Source organism: Perissodus microlepis, chromosome 23 (genome assembly GCF_051167445.1).
Source record: "Perissodus microlepis isolate ML-2025 ecotype Zambia chromosome 23, ASM5116744v1, whole genome shotgun sequence".
Classification (NCBI taxonomy): Eukaryota; Metazoa; Chordata; class Actinopteri; order Cichliformes; family Cichlidae; genus Perissodus; species Perissodus microlepis.
In genome coordinates, this window is record NC_140482.1 from 36,771,464 (window position 1) to 36,787,758 (window position 16,295).

Sequence of the window (16,295 nt, forward strand, 5' to 3'; positions counted from 1 at the left end):
TTTGTTGGTGATTGTAGAAGAGGTCTATCAATACAAGAAAACTTGTATGATTTCAGTCAGTATTTAAATAAATTCAATAGGACAAATTTTTTTAATGGAGTTTACTGGGGTTATAGTGACTTTATTCATTTATATAAAAAAAATAACATTTTGCCACTGAACTTGGACTTAGAGAAAATACTTTCACACTGGCATTGAGGAGACAGAGGTGCAGCAAGCATGTGTAGGCCTTGCTTATAGATAAAAATAAGCAGAGTTTTATCCACACATCAAACATTTTTGTGAATTTAAAAACAAAGGATAATATCTGAAGTCCTTTGTGTTAAGAAAAACTCAAGTCACATAATGTAGCACCTAACAGTGTTGAGTCAACCGTTATTAACACATGGCTGTTATTTCGCAAGGTTGTCTAACCTTAATAAGTATTGTGTAAGCTTTCAGCAGGTAAGCAAGAAAGTTTTATTGTTTTATATAGCACTTTTCACAGATAAAAATCAAAGTGTTTCACAATAAAACAAGAAATAAAAGTATGGCAACAATTAGGATTGTAACATGCATATAGTGTCTCAATATGTAAAATTTTCATTAAATCTTTGGTGGTCCCATGAAGCTTGTGGAGTTTCAGTTTATTCATCGTTGTGTTTGCCCGACATGACATCAGCGAGGCACTGCCTGCATCCTGAACTCCTCAGGGGAATTGTTGAAACCCAACACACCCTCCAAGCTCGGCATTTTTCCAGGAACAGGTCTGAAGGTGAAGCGTTGGAGCAGAGATGCAAAGAAAAGGAAGAGCTCCATTTTGGCCAGGGGCTCACCGATACACACACGTTTACCTGTGAAAAATAGAAGTTTTTATCCTGCTAACCCTTGATATCAAATGTACTCTTAATGGAAACCTAATTACACGCCATAAAATTACCTGCTAAAAATGGCAAGAAGGCATCTCTTTTTTTAAATTTGCCCTCTGAGTCCAAGAAATGTTCAGGGTTGAAGACATCTGGAGTCTCCCACTCATTCTTATCAAACAGCACAGATGAAAGTATTGTAGTAACAGCTGTGCCCTGAAGTTTCATTATAAGATGTTGTTATTAGCTATTTATAAATAATTGACAGACTTATGAATTGAATTTCTGACTCAGTCTGGTAAATAATCCCTTACCTTAGGAATGAAGTATCCTCCCAGTGTAGAATCTTTACTGGCCATTTTTGGTAATCCCAGTGGAACAATATTTCCAACCCTCTGGGTCTCGTGGATAACAGCATCGGTGTAGGGCAGTTTGGGCCTATCGGTCAAGGTGGGCAGGCGAGACTGTCCGACTACTCTGTCTATCTCTGCCTGCACTTTCTCTGAAAGGGGAAACCGTAACAACTAAAAGTCATCACAATATGCCATATTATTAACTGAAGTAAAAGTGGTCCCAAATATTTAAAAAAAATGTCAGCAGCAGGTTTGCTATAACAACAATTTCTGCTGCAGTATTTATATTTAATTGGTGTTGTGTGAAAATGAGGCTCTGAACCAACGATGTCTAATTTTCTTGGGGAAAAAAAATGCCTCGATGTCCCTCCGGTCTACACCTCCTTCACTTTCATCTTTGGAGACTATTACACAAGGAGAGGAGTTGGGAAATTGAAGGGGGATTGATTAATAAGGGACTAACCCTGTATTTCTGGGTAGTTGATCATAAATACTAGAGCCCAGCGTAGAGTGGTGGAAGATGTCTCTGTCCCAGCCTCAATCAGGTCAAGGGTACAAGCCAGAAGTGTTTCAGTATTAAAGCCAGCACGAGGATCCTCTTTTTTCTAATGTAACAGAAAAATACCGACATTATCCACAGTACTGGGCTCATTTAGGTAATTTACATTATTACCAGTTAATCTCATGATCATAAGGATTGTGATTTTTGATTAATGGATTCATTTGGGTGGCTGAAGTCTCAGAAACTTTTAAAAGACTTCTTTGGAATGCCAATAGGGATCTGCTAGTGGCCAGGAATGACATGAACATGATGAATTGTTATGGTTTACATGAACATATGCCCCCATGGCTATTGTTGCTTTTTTTTTTTTTTTTTTAATAAAGTGAACATAACAGGATTCATTTTTGTGTTACCTTCTCCATCTCTGACAGATATGCATCAATGAAATCACGAGGGTCATCTGGGTTCCACTCTTCCTGGTGCTTTTCAATTTCTCTGTTCAAGAAAGCCACAATCTCCCTGTAGTTGGCATGGACAGTCTGGTGAGGTCCTGGCAGGTACTTCATCAAGCCAGGGAAGGCATCATACAGCTGGTGAGGATGATAAACTCTTAGTAAAAGACCAACAAGAATATCATAAGCGATCATCACATTGTAGTTTAAACAACGAGCACCTGTGCCTGAGCTGAACCAGCAAGCAGAAGGGCATCACTGTCCAGCTCCAGAATTTTGCGAAAGCTCGGATCAGTGTATTCAAAGCGATGTCCGAAGACCACAGAGGAGATGATGTTACCCACTGCATTTGTCATGATGTAGTGGGGGTTGAATGGTCTACCTGTGAAGATGTCAAATTCTGCTCAAGTCAAGAGAAATCCTGCTACAAAAATGATTTCAGTGCAGACCAATCACTTGAGTCATGTGAATTCCTGCAGCCTACTTGCCTTGCTCCTCCTTGAAAGCTTCACAAAGAAAGTTGCACTCCACTTCAATGTACTTCTCCAGTGACTTTTGGCCTTCTCCAAAGTAACGCAGGTGAGTGTTGGCAAACTTCCTCTGCTTCTTCCAAAGATAACCGTTGCTCATAGATATCCCTTGGAGAATATTATATTAAGTTAATAATAAGGAAGCCTTTGCACGGATGTACATTTTGTAGGGGACGGAGTACAATGTGAGCCAAAACAAAATGAAGTTATCATTAAGGACTATGTGATAGGCAAGGCAAGACTCTGAGACAAAGGGGTAAACTAAAAGAGGCAGCTTTATTGCTGTAGCTTATGCACTTAAAAATACAAAAAACTCAGGTGAGAAATAAAACTAGAAACTTAAGGAACTGATGAATTAGGAAACTAATGACATGGAAACATGGAATTCCAGAAGACAGCTAGAGAAGCCGACACCACAGAGAAGAGAGGGAGACGCAGACAGTATGTACACAGGAGGAGGAGACTGGGGTAGAGTGGACACACCTGAAGAACACAGCTGAACAGAATCTGACTGACAGGACAGGAAGAAAACCTGAACATAACACACGCAAGACTATCAAAATAAAATAGGAATTAACACACATACTCTGATACTCAGACTACGGCACGCAAACTTGACACTGGGACTAGGGAGAACCATGAAGATATGAAAGACTGGTGAGTAAAGGGAACAAAACACAGAGAGATGAACAGGGAAACATGAAGGGAGAAAACAAACAGAGAGGACTAAAGAAAGTATTAACTGGACACAAACAGAACAAACGTGAAGAAACCAAAATGGAAGAACTACAGTATAACTAATAAACCCATCCGCACAGGAAACTAACATACTCAGGAACTAGTTCATAATTATCTTATTATGAAATAATAAATAGGTCCAAAATGAAACTGAAAAACTGGGTCCAAGACCCAGGACTGTAACAGCACTAAAAAATAATTTCATTATATTTTTACATTTGATATGCTTTTTCAGGGTTTGTTTTGAGAATTGGGCCATACAGGGACGTGATATAATGAGGATGTACAGGTATTGATCATTTCTAGTTTGATGACAATCTAATACAGCTTAAGACTTGGGGAAGGAGGTTGGTACAGCAAAAAATATAGGCAATAGCACATGCTTACATGCACATGTTTTAACTACTCACCTAAGCCCTTTAATACAACATGGAAAAGAGGGATGATTGGTCGATTAACAAAGCTGTCCAGCTGGCTGACAAGAGCCTCTTTGACCATTATATATCCTGCAACAAACACCATCCTCTCACTGCCCCTCCTCAAACTGAACACGGGGCCGTACTTCTGAGCCAGCTGCATTTAGAAATAAATCAAGAGAAATGTTTCACAGTTGGTATTCCTTTAGAAGTAAAGACTTTTTTGTCAGATTAAAAACCCTTCAAGTGGTAGACAATAACATAAACACAGTATTGAAAAGGATCTGAGCTGGAGTTACTAATAACTCACTGAAACTTTTAAATGTTTTTAAAGTTGAAGTCTTGCTATTATCTGTTGTTTTTCCATGTGCACATTATATTGGCCAGCGTACTGCGTGTACACCAAATTGCACTGTAAGGATCTTCTCCTCCTCACCTCATGCATTGTTTTGTAGTCTACTCCAGTGAAGACATTTCCTAGCAGAGGCACAGCCCAGGGTCCTGGTGGAAAGTTGCGAGGCCTCCGGTTTCGTATTACATCACTTAAAATTAACAATACAAAACTGAGCAAAAACCAACTAGTAAAATTCATACAATCGAAGAAAGCTTGAAAAATCATGGTTGAAGTATCAGAAATCCCTCTGTAGAGAAGCAGTGCGATCCAGCAAAGAGTGCTGTGGTATGTGTGGTGTTATCATCAGGCTGCAGAGTGCTCAGGAAAAAGAGGCCCCAAACATGTTACATAAAACAAATGGACTCTTGGGAACTGTCAGAAGCTGGAATTTGAACTATTCCAGCTGAGTGATGACTGTGAGCTTATGTGTTAAATGTTAACATAAATGAGACTATTACAAGGTAAATCAAAGTTTGTTTGTTTGGGTTTTTTCAGAATTTTTTCACATCTGGAAAGTATGATATTTCACAGTTCACAATTATAAGGTGAAAGGTCATCTTGGGGTAGTCAGCTGGTAAAGCAAACAGTTATGAATGCTGGGGTTCTTGTAACTTCATTCATTTGTATTAAGAAATTATATTTTTGCCACTGTTGATTTGTCTTTTTGGAAATAATCTTTTTGGCTTTGGAGAAACCCTTTTCACATTGGCACTGAGGAAGCAGGGCTGCACAAGTATTCCACAGCAAGCCTGAATAGCTCAACACTCAAAATTCAGACATCATCACTGACACCATTTGCCCTTAAAAAAACCCCAGCCTCGATACCCTTGATAAGAAAACAACCTAGGGTTCTTGACATATGCTGCAAAGCCTCAGCACAGAGTTAACCATCTACTAGTTCGAGGTTGCAATGAAAGACCAAATTGGCGGATGTTGCCAAATAGCCATGGGTTTTAGTTTCCTTAGGTCCTATTTAACATTCTAAGTTTGTCTTCAGATTGTTTTCCTTTTCTTTTGTGGTAAATACCATCAGTCTAAGCGGCTTTGTTATATATGGCGTTATTTTTGTGCCATTATTCTGAGTGCACGTAAAGAAATTTTGAGCGCATGTAAAAAAATTTTTGAGCGCATGTAAAAACCATTTGCAGATGCACAAAAATAACGCCATAGTTATAAGCATTTGTGAATAAATTGGACATCAGGTGAAGATAATTCCTGCCTCCAAGTGTTCTTCCTTCACTGCATCTGTATCCCTCTTACAGGGAGCCACAGTGTATGCCACAAGGAACCTTCTGCCGGATGTAGCTAAGAAATACAGACCCAGAGGGAAGCTGCTTTGCCCGCCCAAGAAAGGCTCTTCAACAATATGAAAGAAATGAAAGAAACTGATTTAAATAAGTTTTTAAAGCTCACCACACCAACTCATATTTTTTCCTTTTCAACCAGAGCAAAACAGCTCCTTTAACTCTCACCCACTTCAACTGTGCAAACAGGGAACTCAAGGTCCAAAGCAGTTTGGGCATGAAGTTTAACTGGATATTGAAAAGCATTTATAGAACACCTTTCTAGTCTTACTGAGCACTCAAAGCATTTCAGTATGTTTAAAGTGTTTCATTTTATGGTGTCTTATCACTATTCTCTCCTAAAGCCTGTAAGAGTTATTTAGTCATGACCCAAAGACTCACTGATGTATTTGTAACAGAAAATAATTTTACATTTAAAGGAATAAGACTCATTTTAAATTTGCTCAGTAAATTGATTCTGGCAGCCATTTTTAGAATTACAGGGAGTGCAGAATTATTAGGCAAGTTGTATTTTTGAGGAATAATTTTATTATTGAACAACAACCATGTTCTCAATGAACCCAAAAAACTCATTAATATCAAAGCTGAATGTTTTTGGAAGTAGTTTTTAGTTTGTTTTTAGTTTTAGCTATTTTAGGGGGATATCTGTGTGTGCAGGTGACTATTACTGTGCATAATTATTAGGCAACTTAACAAAAAACAAATATATACCCATTTCAATTATTTATTTTTACCAGTGAAACCAATATAACATCTCCACATTCACAAATATACATTTCTGACATTCAAAAACAAAACAAAAACAAATCAGCGACCAATATAGCCACCTTTCTTTGCAAGGACACTCAAAAGCCTGCCATCCATGGATTCTGTCAGTGTTTTGATCTGTTCACCATCAACATTGCGTGCAGCAGCAACCACAGCCTCCCAGACACTGTTCAGAGAGGTGTACTGTTTTCCCTCCTTGTAAATCTCACATTTGATGATGGACCACAGGTTCTCAATGGGGTTCAGATCAGGTGAACAAGGTGGCCATGTCATTAGTTTTTCTTCTTTTATACCCTTTCTTGCCAGCCACGCTGTGGAGTACTTGGATGCGTGTGATGGAGCATTGTCCTGCATGAAAATCATGTTTTTCTTGAAGGATGCAGACTTCTTCCTGTACCACTGCTTGAAGAAGGTGTCTTCCAGAAACTGGCAGTAGGACTGGGAGTTGAGCTTGACTCCATCCTCAACCCGAAAAGGCCCCACAAGCTCATCTTTGATGATACCAGCCCAAACCAGTACTCTACCTCCACCTTGCTGGCGTCTGAGTCGGACTGGATCTCTCTGCCCTTTACCAATCCAGCCACGGGCCCATCCATCTGGCCCATCAAGACTCACTCTCATTTCATCAGTCCATAAAACCTTAGAAAAATCAGTCTTGAGATATTTCTTGGCCCAGTCTTGACGTTTCAGCTTGTGTGTCTTGTTCAGTGGTGGTCGTCTTTCAGCCTTTCTTACCTTGGCCATGTCTCTGAGTATTGCACACCTTGTGCTTTTGGGCACTCCAGTGATGTTGCAGCTCTGAAATATGGAAACTGGTGGCAAGTGGCATCTTGGCAGCTGCACGCTTGACTTTTCTCAGTTCATGGGCAGTTATTTTGCGCCTTGGTTTTTCCACACGCTTCTTGCGACTCTGTTGACTATTTTGAATGAAACGCTTGATTGTTCGATGATCACGCTTCAGAAGCTTTGCAATTTTGAGACTGCTGCATCCCTCTGCAAGATATCTCACTATTTTTGACTTTTCTGAGCCTGTCAAGTCCTTCTTTTGACCCATTTTGCCAAAGGAAAGGACGTTGCCTAATAATTATGCACACCTGATATAGGGTGTTGATGTCATTAGACCACACCCCTTCTCATTACAGAGATGCACATCACCTAATATGCTTAATTGGTAGTAGGCTTTCGAGCCTATACAGCTTGGAGTAAGACAACATGCATGAAGAGGATGATGTGGACAAAATACTCATTTGCCTAATAATTCTGCACTCCCTGTAATTCTGCTGTGAATTCTTATACTAGATTTGTATTCAGTATTACACAATCACTTATCTATCTGTTGATAGGTTGATAGGTAACATGTAGTCTTTTGCAGTCCAGAGAAATTTGTTTTATCATGAAAGGAAATTGCATTTCTAATAGTTGTAAAAAGATGCAAAGTTCACAGAACAGTTTGATTGGCAAAGAATTGTAAAGTCTAATAGATAAAAATAGATAAAAAGGGCAGTTTTATCCACATGTCATCAAACTTTCTTTTTGTTAATTTAATTTCAATACAACATATATTTAAAGAATTTGCCTTATTATAGATAAAGTTACTATTAGCTTATGGCATCATGTGGCACCTAATGTTCAGTCAGTTGCTATAATGCAGCGGTCCCCAACCCCCGGGCCTCGGACCGGTACCGGTCCGTGAGTCGTTTGGTACTGGGCCGCGAAAGTTGAGGCTCAGGTGTGAAATGTATGGTTTTCAGGGTTTTTATCGGTTTTCAGCGTTATTTTGTTATCGTTTTTATCGTTAACTCGGTTTTCCTGGGTCTTTTCACGTGTGTTATGAATAAATCTTCTTTTTTTCGGTACCAGTACTGGTTTTATTTTGTTGTATTTATCCGCGACACCTTAAAGGCCGGTCCGTGAAAATATTGTCGGGCATAAACCGGTCCGTGGCGCAAAAAAGGTTGGAGACCGCTGCTATAATGCATGCACATTATTTTTTCAAGGTTGTCTAACCATTATTATGTATTATGTAAGCAAACTTTATTGTTTTATACAGCACTTTTCACAGATAAAACTCAAAGTGCTTCACAGTAAAAGACAAGAAATAAAAGTACAACAACAGTTAGCACTGTGACATGCACATTGTGTCTTACTATGTGAAATGTTCGTAAAATGTTTTACAGAGTATATTTTCTGGGTTTCTAGTATGCTTTTTCTGTATGCTGTGATTTGGTGATCCCATAAAGCTTGTGGAGTTTCAGTTTATTCATCTTTGTGTTTGCATGGCATGACCTCAGCGAGGCACTGCCAGCATCCTGAACTCCTCGGGAGAGTAGGTGAAGCCCATCACACCCTCCAAGCTCGGCATTTCTCCAGGAACAGGAGTCAAAGTGAAGCGTTGGAGCAGAGATGCAAAGAAAAGGAAGAGCTGCATTTTGGCCAGGGGCTCACCGATACACACACGTTTACCTGTGGGAAACAGAAGTATTTATCCTGCTGTTCATTTTGCTATCAAATGTACTCTTAATGGAAACTAAAATACACACTATAAAATTACCTGCTGAAAATGGCAAGAAGGCATCTCTTCTTTGAAATTTGCCCTCTGAGTCCAGAAAATGTTCAGGATTGAAGACATCTGGAGCCTCCCACTCATTCTTATCAAACAGCACAGATGAAAGTATTGTAGTAATAGCTGTGCCCTGAAATAGTGTTATCAGATGTTGTTATTAGCTATTTATAAATAATTGAAAGACATATGAAATGAATGTTAATTTCTGGCTCAGTCTGGTAAATAATCCCTTACTTTAGGAATGAAGTATCCTCCCAGTGTAGAATCTTTACTGGCCATTTTTGGGAATCCCAATGGAACAATATTTCCAAACCTTTGGGTCTCGTGGATAACAGCATCAGTGTAGGGTAGGTTGGGTCTGTCGGCCAAGGTGGGCAGGCGAGACTGTCCGACCACTCTGTCTATCTCTGCCTGGACTTTTTCTGAAAGGGGAAACAGTAACGACTAAAGCAGACAACTTAATAACCATCATAGTCAGACTGGTCTAAAATCTAAATTCTTCAGGCTGTTCTCATTTTTCTTGTTTGTGCCTGCCCATCTGTCCCCCCTCATCCTGCTTGTGACCTAAAATCTCATGACAATACACCAGTGGTTTACAATTCTTAAAATGCATTTGACAGACAGAAAAAAGGGAGTTCTCTCCTTTGGAGTTACAGTCAAGGATGCAAAGGCGTATCAATTATGAAAGTGGCCCACCTAGAATTTAACCTGCAAATTCTTCTTGGAGGAGGAAACCATCCTTTATTTGGTCAAAGGAGCTTGCAAAGAAAAGCGTCTGGACTTCTTTAAAAGAAAGAAGTCCAGACGCTTTTCTTTGCAAGCTCCTTTGACTACGATGACCTGGATGACTGAGAACCTTCACAGACACATCCTTTATTTGCTTTCAGCTGTTTAAGATTCTCAAGCTTTTTGACCTTCACTTTTTCTTCATGCGATGATAAAGGAGAGTTGAAAGCAGGGATTGAAGATATGCAATCTGGGATGTGAGAAAGGGGGATAGAGTAATAAGTTACCAACCCTGTATTTCTGGGTAGTTCATCATAAATACTAGAGCCCAGCGTAGAGTGGTGGAAGCTGTCTCTGTGCCAGCCTCAATCAGATCAAGGGTACAAACCAGAAGCGTTTCAATATTAAAGCCAGCACGAGGATCCTCTTTTTTCTAATGTAACAGAAAAATACAGACATTATCGACAGTACTCGGTTCATTTAGGCAATTTACTTTATTACCAGTTAATCTCATGATCATAAGGATTGTGTTTTTTGATTAACTGATTCATTTGGGTGGCTGAAGTCTCAGAAACTTTTGAAGGACTTCTTTTGAATCTAAACACAGTTCTGGCACATTACAAATGTGACCTATTAGTGGCCAGTATAGACAATTGTCATGGTTTACATGAACACATGCTTATTGTTTCAATTAATTTTTTAAAAAGTTAACAGAATAGTATTCATATGCTTCACTAGAAATGTTTTTGTGTTACCTTCTCCATCTCTGATAGATATGCATCAATGAAATCACGAGGGTCATCTGGGTTCCACTCTTCCTGGTGCTTTTCAATTTCTCTGTTCAAGAAAGCCACAATCTCCCTGTAGTTGGCATGGACAGTCTGGTGAGGTCCTGGCAGGTACTTCATCAAGCCAGGAAAGGCATCATACAGCTGGTGAGGATGATAAACTCTTAGTAAAAGACCAACAACAACATCGCAAATGATCATCACATGGTAGTTTAAACAAGGAGTACCTGCGTCTGAGCTGAACCAGCAAGCACAACGGCATCATTGTCCAGCTCCAGAATTTTGCGAAAGCTGGGGTCACTGTATTCAAAGCGATGTCCGAAGACCACAGAGGAGATGATGTTACCCACTGCATTTGTTACGATGTAGTGGGGGTTGAATGGTCTACCTGTGAAGATGTCAAATTCTGTTCAAGTCAAGAGAAATCCTGCTACAAAAATGATTTCAGTGCAGAGCAATCACTTGAGTCATGTGAATTCCTGCAGCCTACTTGCCTTGCTCCTCCTTGAAAGCTTCACAAAGGAAGCTGCACTCCACTTCAATGTACTTCTCCAGTGACTTTTGGCCTTCTCCAAAGTAACGCAGGTGAGTGTTGGCAAACTTCCTCTGCTTCTTCCACAGGTAACCGTTGCTCAGCGCTATACCTATTAGAATATTATATTGAATTAATAACAAGGAAGTCTCTGCATTAATGTACATCTTGTAGGGCACGGGGTAAAATGTTTTTGGACTGTGAGAGGAAACATGGGAGCTAATAAAGCCCATGCAGATACAGGGAGAACATGCACACTTCACAAAGAAAATCATCAACTACCAAATTCATTGCAGTGAATCAACCCAAGGCGTTCTTGCTGTGTGTAATGTGTCTAATGGAGAGCACATTAAAATATGTACCTAAAGTTTCTAGAAAGTAGGTAAAATTTGACTTACTAGTTGCATTTCACCGCAGGACTTCTCATTTAATGCTATGACAATGATATATTGGTGCTTGTCATTTCCAAAAGGCAAAAATTTAATACAGTTTAAGACTTGGGGAAGGAGGTTGGTACACCCAAAAATATATGTGATAGCACATGCTTTCGTGCACGTGTTTTAACTACTCACCAATGCCCTTGAATATAACATGGAAAAGAGGGACGATTGGTCGATCAACAAAGTTGTCCAGGTGGCTAACGAGAGCCTCTTTGACCATTTTATATCCTGCAACAAACACCATCCTCTCACTGCCCCTCCTCAAACTGAAGACGGGGCCATACTTCTGAGCCAGCTGCATTTAGAAATAAATCAAGAGAAATGTTTCACATTTGGTATTCCTTTAGAAGACCTGAACTCTTCCACGGCATGCATTTTTAATTTCTCTTTGATATTTGGGCTGAATGGGACCAGATGAATGTAAAAACAAAGAATTACCAGATTTTTTTTTTACCTGATTTTTGTTTCTAAGAAAAATGAGAGCCACATATGAGGATATTCGTTTAAAATTTCGATAGAACAGTAGCAGTATAATGTCCTCGTAAGTGGATCTCAGGCCCTTGGAGAGCAAAATTGAGTATTTTGGTCTAAATAACCCAAAACGTGATGTCCACATATGTGGATGCCAGGTCCTAGGAGGTTAAAGTTGAAGTCTTGCTATTATCTGTTGTTTTTCCATGTGCACATTATATTGGCCAGCGTACTGCGTGTACACCAAATTGCACTGTAAGGATCTTCTCCTGCTCACCTCATGCATTGTTTTGTAGTCTACTCCAGTGAAGACATTTCCTAGCAGAGGCACAGCCCAGGGTCCTGGTGGAAAGTTGCGAGGCCTCCGGTTTCGTATTACATCACTTAAAATTAACAATACAAAACTGAGCAAAAACCAACTAGTAAAATTCATACAATCAAAGAAAGCTTGAAAAATCATGGTTGAAGTATCAGAAATCCCTCTGCAGGAGAAGCAGTGCGATCCAGCAAAGAGTGCTGTGGTATGTGTGGTGTTATCATCAAAAAAGCGGCCCCAAACATGTTACATAACACAAATGGACTCTTGGGAACTGTCAGAAGCTGGAATTTGAACTGTTTCAGCTGGCTGATGACTGTGAGCTTGTGTGTTAAACATAGATGCGTAAAAGACATATTATTAGGTTTTTTTTGGTTTCACAATAACTTATTTTGTGGTGTATTTTCAAAATGCTTCACACTTGAAAAATGTCAGTATTACACAGTTCACAATTATGAAGTGAAAGGTAATGCGGGGGTGGCCATCTGGTAAGATAAACAATTCAGGCAGGAAGTAGTAATGAGGAAAGAGGCAAAACTCTTCCAAAGTTCATTCAGGAACAGCTCAAAGAATACAAAAGCTCTGCTTCCGTGAGTACTGAGACTGAAAACCCAGCAGTGCTCGATGGGGAGTCAACATATGGAGGAAACAGATTAGATGATCCATTAAAGGCTCGGTAATTCTCATATGTTGTATTTGTTCTTGTTTCATGTGTACAAGGTTAAATGTCCATGTATAACTTATCACACAAAAATAAAAACAATCATGTATTACACATTTTAGAATCTAAAGGGCAAGAATGAAAGATAGGTAAAGCATGGATACAAGTATAATAATGAGTCGAGTGAGGACAGAATTAAAGATAAAGTTTTGAAGAAGCAGTACAAGAAAGGCAAGCTAAATATGTTTTTTATAAGTATGCCATCTCAATGACTGTATCTCCACTTTTCAGCATTTTTGTGTTTGACCACCTCCAGATTTTATACAGAATTTATGATCCTGCTTCTTGTTTTTTCTCTGCAGTGCCACATGGAAGAAATTATTCTTTCCCTGTCGAAATTTTTTGTTTTTTGTTGTTTTTTGTTTTGATTCAATTCAATTCAATTTTATTTATATAGCGCCAAATCACAACAAAAGTCGCCTGAAGGTGCTTTATATTGTACAGTAGATACAGAGAAAAGCCCAACAATCATATGACCCCCTATGAGCAAGCACTTTGGCGACAGTGGGAAGGAAAAACTCCCTTTTAACAGGAAGAAACCTCCGGCAGAACCAGGCTCAGGGAGGGGCGGCCATCTGCTGCGACCGGTTGGGGTGAGAGAAGGAAGACAGGATAAAGACATGCTGTGGAAGAGAGACAGAGATTAATAACAAGTATGATTCAATGCAGAGAGGTCTATTAACACATAGTGAGTGAGAAAGGTGACTGGAAAGGAAAAACTCAATGCATCATGGGAATCCCCGGCAGCCTACGTCTATTGCAGCATAACTAAGGGAGGATCCAGGGTCACCTGGTCCAGCCCTAACTATATGCTTTAGCAAAAAGGAAAGTTTTAAGCCTAATCTTGAACGTTTTGGCCTTTTAAGGGTGGAAAATGTTACGTGTGGAACACAAACACTGTTAAATCCGTGTCCAACTTTAACTTAGCTTAGAGGATGTGAATATTTCATGAACTGTTGTGGTTTAAAGAAGAGGGAGTGATTGTGGAAATTTAATCAATGTAGCAATTGTGAAGAGGTACTCTAGTGCAGTCCTTCAAAAAGGCAACAATAAGTAGGTAGGTGTTGATGATGTTACATGTCAGCTGAATGCTGATTGGTTAAAGAACTTAGCTTGAGCAGGAGATCACCCCCCCTCCACCTTGATTTCACTTCACAACAAAGAAGTTTTTTTCTTTATTTTCTGTCTTCTGACTGGGACGTAGCTAAAGGACTACATACATAAAAACGAGTCAAACTACCCAAAAGTTTTTAAGTGCCCACATTACAGGTTGTTCCAAATATTGGTGAGACTGTCAGATGTCTGTACAAAGCTGCAAACAGAGCCTGTTTGAATCCTGTTAATAAAACTATACTGGGTGTTACGTGCCAAGGGATGTGGCTTTGCTTTTGGTGTTCTTTTTATCTTTCAGGTGTCAAGCCTCCACCTATTGGCCAGTTCAAAGTTAATTGGCATGTGTCTATTGGCTGGTCTGGGCCCAGTTGGCCAATCACTCTCCGAGGATCACTACAAATGAGCAGCTCCCTGGCCAGCTGGTGGCTGCTGGCTTCTGCTTTATGACAAACATTTGCGAACAGGCGTCTTTGTATTGTGTCTGGTGGGAGGCTGGACAGGTAAGCTGGGGTACCCTATACATTGGTTGCAGGTTTTAAACTGTTAGTCACACTAGGTTATGCAGTTGATGCCACTCTTGTATGTTTTCACTGACCTTTTGTCGAGTAGCTAGGTAGGCCTTTTGTTTTGCATTTTTTGTTTCAGTTAGGCCCTGGAAGCTATCGACCTCTTTTTGTTTTATTAATTTCTTTGATTTGGATCAACCGCCCAGTCCTCCTCCCCCACCTCTTTTCTTTTGTTAAGTTTGACTATCAAGGCAAGCAACCAATAAATCCTGCCTGGTTTTTAACTGTTCTGTTGTCTTCCTCCTTCATTGATTGTGGTTGTCCAGTGTTGCTGTCTCCTTCCTACCTTTGCCTCCACCATGGTGGGGGGGGACGTAACACAAGTGGGGGCTCGTCCGGGAGATTTTTATGCTGTGGACAACCTAAATGAAAGTGTGTCGTGATTTTTAGGGTGGCTACGTTTCATGGTTGCGGTTGAAGATGAGTTTTGACCTGCTTGATTTTGTTAATCAACCTAGCGTTGAAAAAATTGACTTGTGTTGCAAAGACGACTTGTTAAGTATTGCTGCCCAGTATAAACTTTCCATACCAAAATATGGAGTGAAGAAGGATATTAAGCAGGGTTTGTTGGAGGGGTTAATCAAGTTGGGTATCTTAATTAGCCCTGCTACAACTGAGGTACCTTTTCAGGACTCCTTAGCTTCCCCTGGAGCCTCTGCTAATCCAGCTTCTCCAGAGAGAACTGAAGAGCAAGCTCTACTTGCTACACCTCCGGGTGCCCAAGTTAAATCAAAATGCTGGACCATAAATCTTGCATCATATACACATGCCATTTTTCTGTTAACTGCGCTCCCAATGTCTGTGATCATTATTATTTAGAAACTAGTAAAAAAGTATTATGGCTTGTTATGTATCCTTAATTAATTACTTAGCATGCATTATGAGAATGCTAGCATTTTATGGCCACAATTACCTTCTCTGTAGTAAAAACTTTTATTTTTAATTTAAGCATGTTTTTCTAAAACACAAATTAAAATTGGCATTTTTGTCAGTAAAGAATTACTTTGGCTATTTAGCTTAATTTAAGCGTAATTATTGAAGACTATTTTGCTGATATTCTTTGAAATGTCTGAAGTGTCCAAGTGTTTCCAATTTTCTACTTTGACAGTATAAAAAAGGTGTAACAGCCATAATCTCTGCTGTGGTTGTATTGCTTTTGGTTATATAGCTTTGCCACTACTGGAGGGAAAACAGATGTAAAGCAAGAAACTCGTTATAGTGAAGCGAATCTGACTGATAAAAGTTCAAACTGCTTTTTGACCCTCTCACTGTTGCTTTATGCTAGTTTTTTTTTTCTATTTTCTAATGTTCCTCTTTATTTTACAGGTAAATTTTGATGAGGCCTCCAATAACCTTACTGAAGAATTTTGCTGGTTTAGGTGGAATTTCTAACTACCTGATACAGAAGCAGGTTATATTGTCTAGTGGTTTCCCAACTCAGGAGTTGGACCTCTAAAAGTGTCAAAGTCAGATTAATGTAGTGGAGCAAATACGTTAAATATTTCACCAAAATGTTGTGCTGTTTAATCATAGTGACCACAAAAAGAAGGGCCATTATAAGGAGTGTGCATGAATTAAAAAAGCATCTTTCCCATATATATTTTAAAAGTATCATGATGTGACTGTCTAGTCAATAGTCTCTCATAGGTCAGTCGTGTATAGGAAGAGAAACTGTGTGGAATGTGTAATCACCCTCCTCCACCCTGAAAATCCATGCACACAGTCTCACATTGTTTACTGTGTCTCCAGAGAGTTCA

The 16,295-nt window shown here is 39.5% G+C and overlaps 2 protein-coding genes across 3 annotated transcripts; both read right to left on the reverse strand.

The window, feature by feature from the left end:
• Positions 1–115: 115 nt before the first annotated feature.
• LOC146362026 (cytochrome P450 2J2-like) lies at positions 116–4,525 on the reverse strand. Its single transcript, XM_084921178.1, has 9 exons — positions 4,273–4,525; positions 3,831–3,993; positions 2,641–2,790; positions 2,374–2,534; positions 2,114–2,290; positions 1,662–1,803; positions 1,160–1,347; positions 920–1,061; positions 116–833 (listed from the first exon to the last, which is right to left on the reverse strand). The coding sequence occupies exons 1-9, from the start codon at positions 4,453–4,455 to the stop codon at positions 658–660; spliced, it is 1,482 nt and encodes a 493-aa protein (XP_084777304.1). The 5' UTR covers positions 4,456–4,525; the 3' UTR covers positions 116–657.
• Positions 4,526–6,028: 1,503 nt separating this feature from the next.
• On the reverse strand, positions 6,029–12,368 carry LOC146362027 (cytochrome P450 2J2-like). 2 transcript variants are annotated; one of them, XM_084921176.1, is made up of 9 exons: positions 12,100–12,368; positions 11,484–11,646; positions 10,874–11,023; positions 10,607–10,767; positions 10,347–10,523; positions 9,883–10,024; positions 9,100–9,287; positions 8,854–8,995; positions 6,029–8,765 (listed from the first exon to the last, which is right to left on the reverse strand). In XM_084921176.1, the coding sequence occupies exons 1-9, from the start codon at positions 12,280–12,282 to the stop codon at positions 8,590–8,592; spliced, it is 1,482 nt and encodes a 493-aa protein (XP_084777302.1). In that variant the 5' UTR covers positions 12,283–12,368; the 3' UTR covers positions 6,029–8,589. The 2 variants fall into 2 exon arrangements, with proteins under 2 accessions (XP_084777302.1, XP_084777301.1); XM_084921175.1 differs by having other exon boundaries at positions 10,607–10,763; positions 10,870–11,023.
• Positions 12,369–16,295: the final 3,927 nt, after the last annotated feature.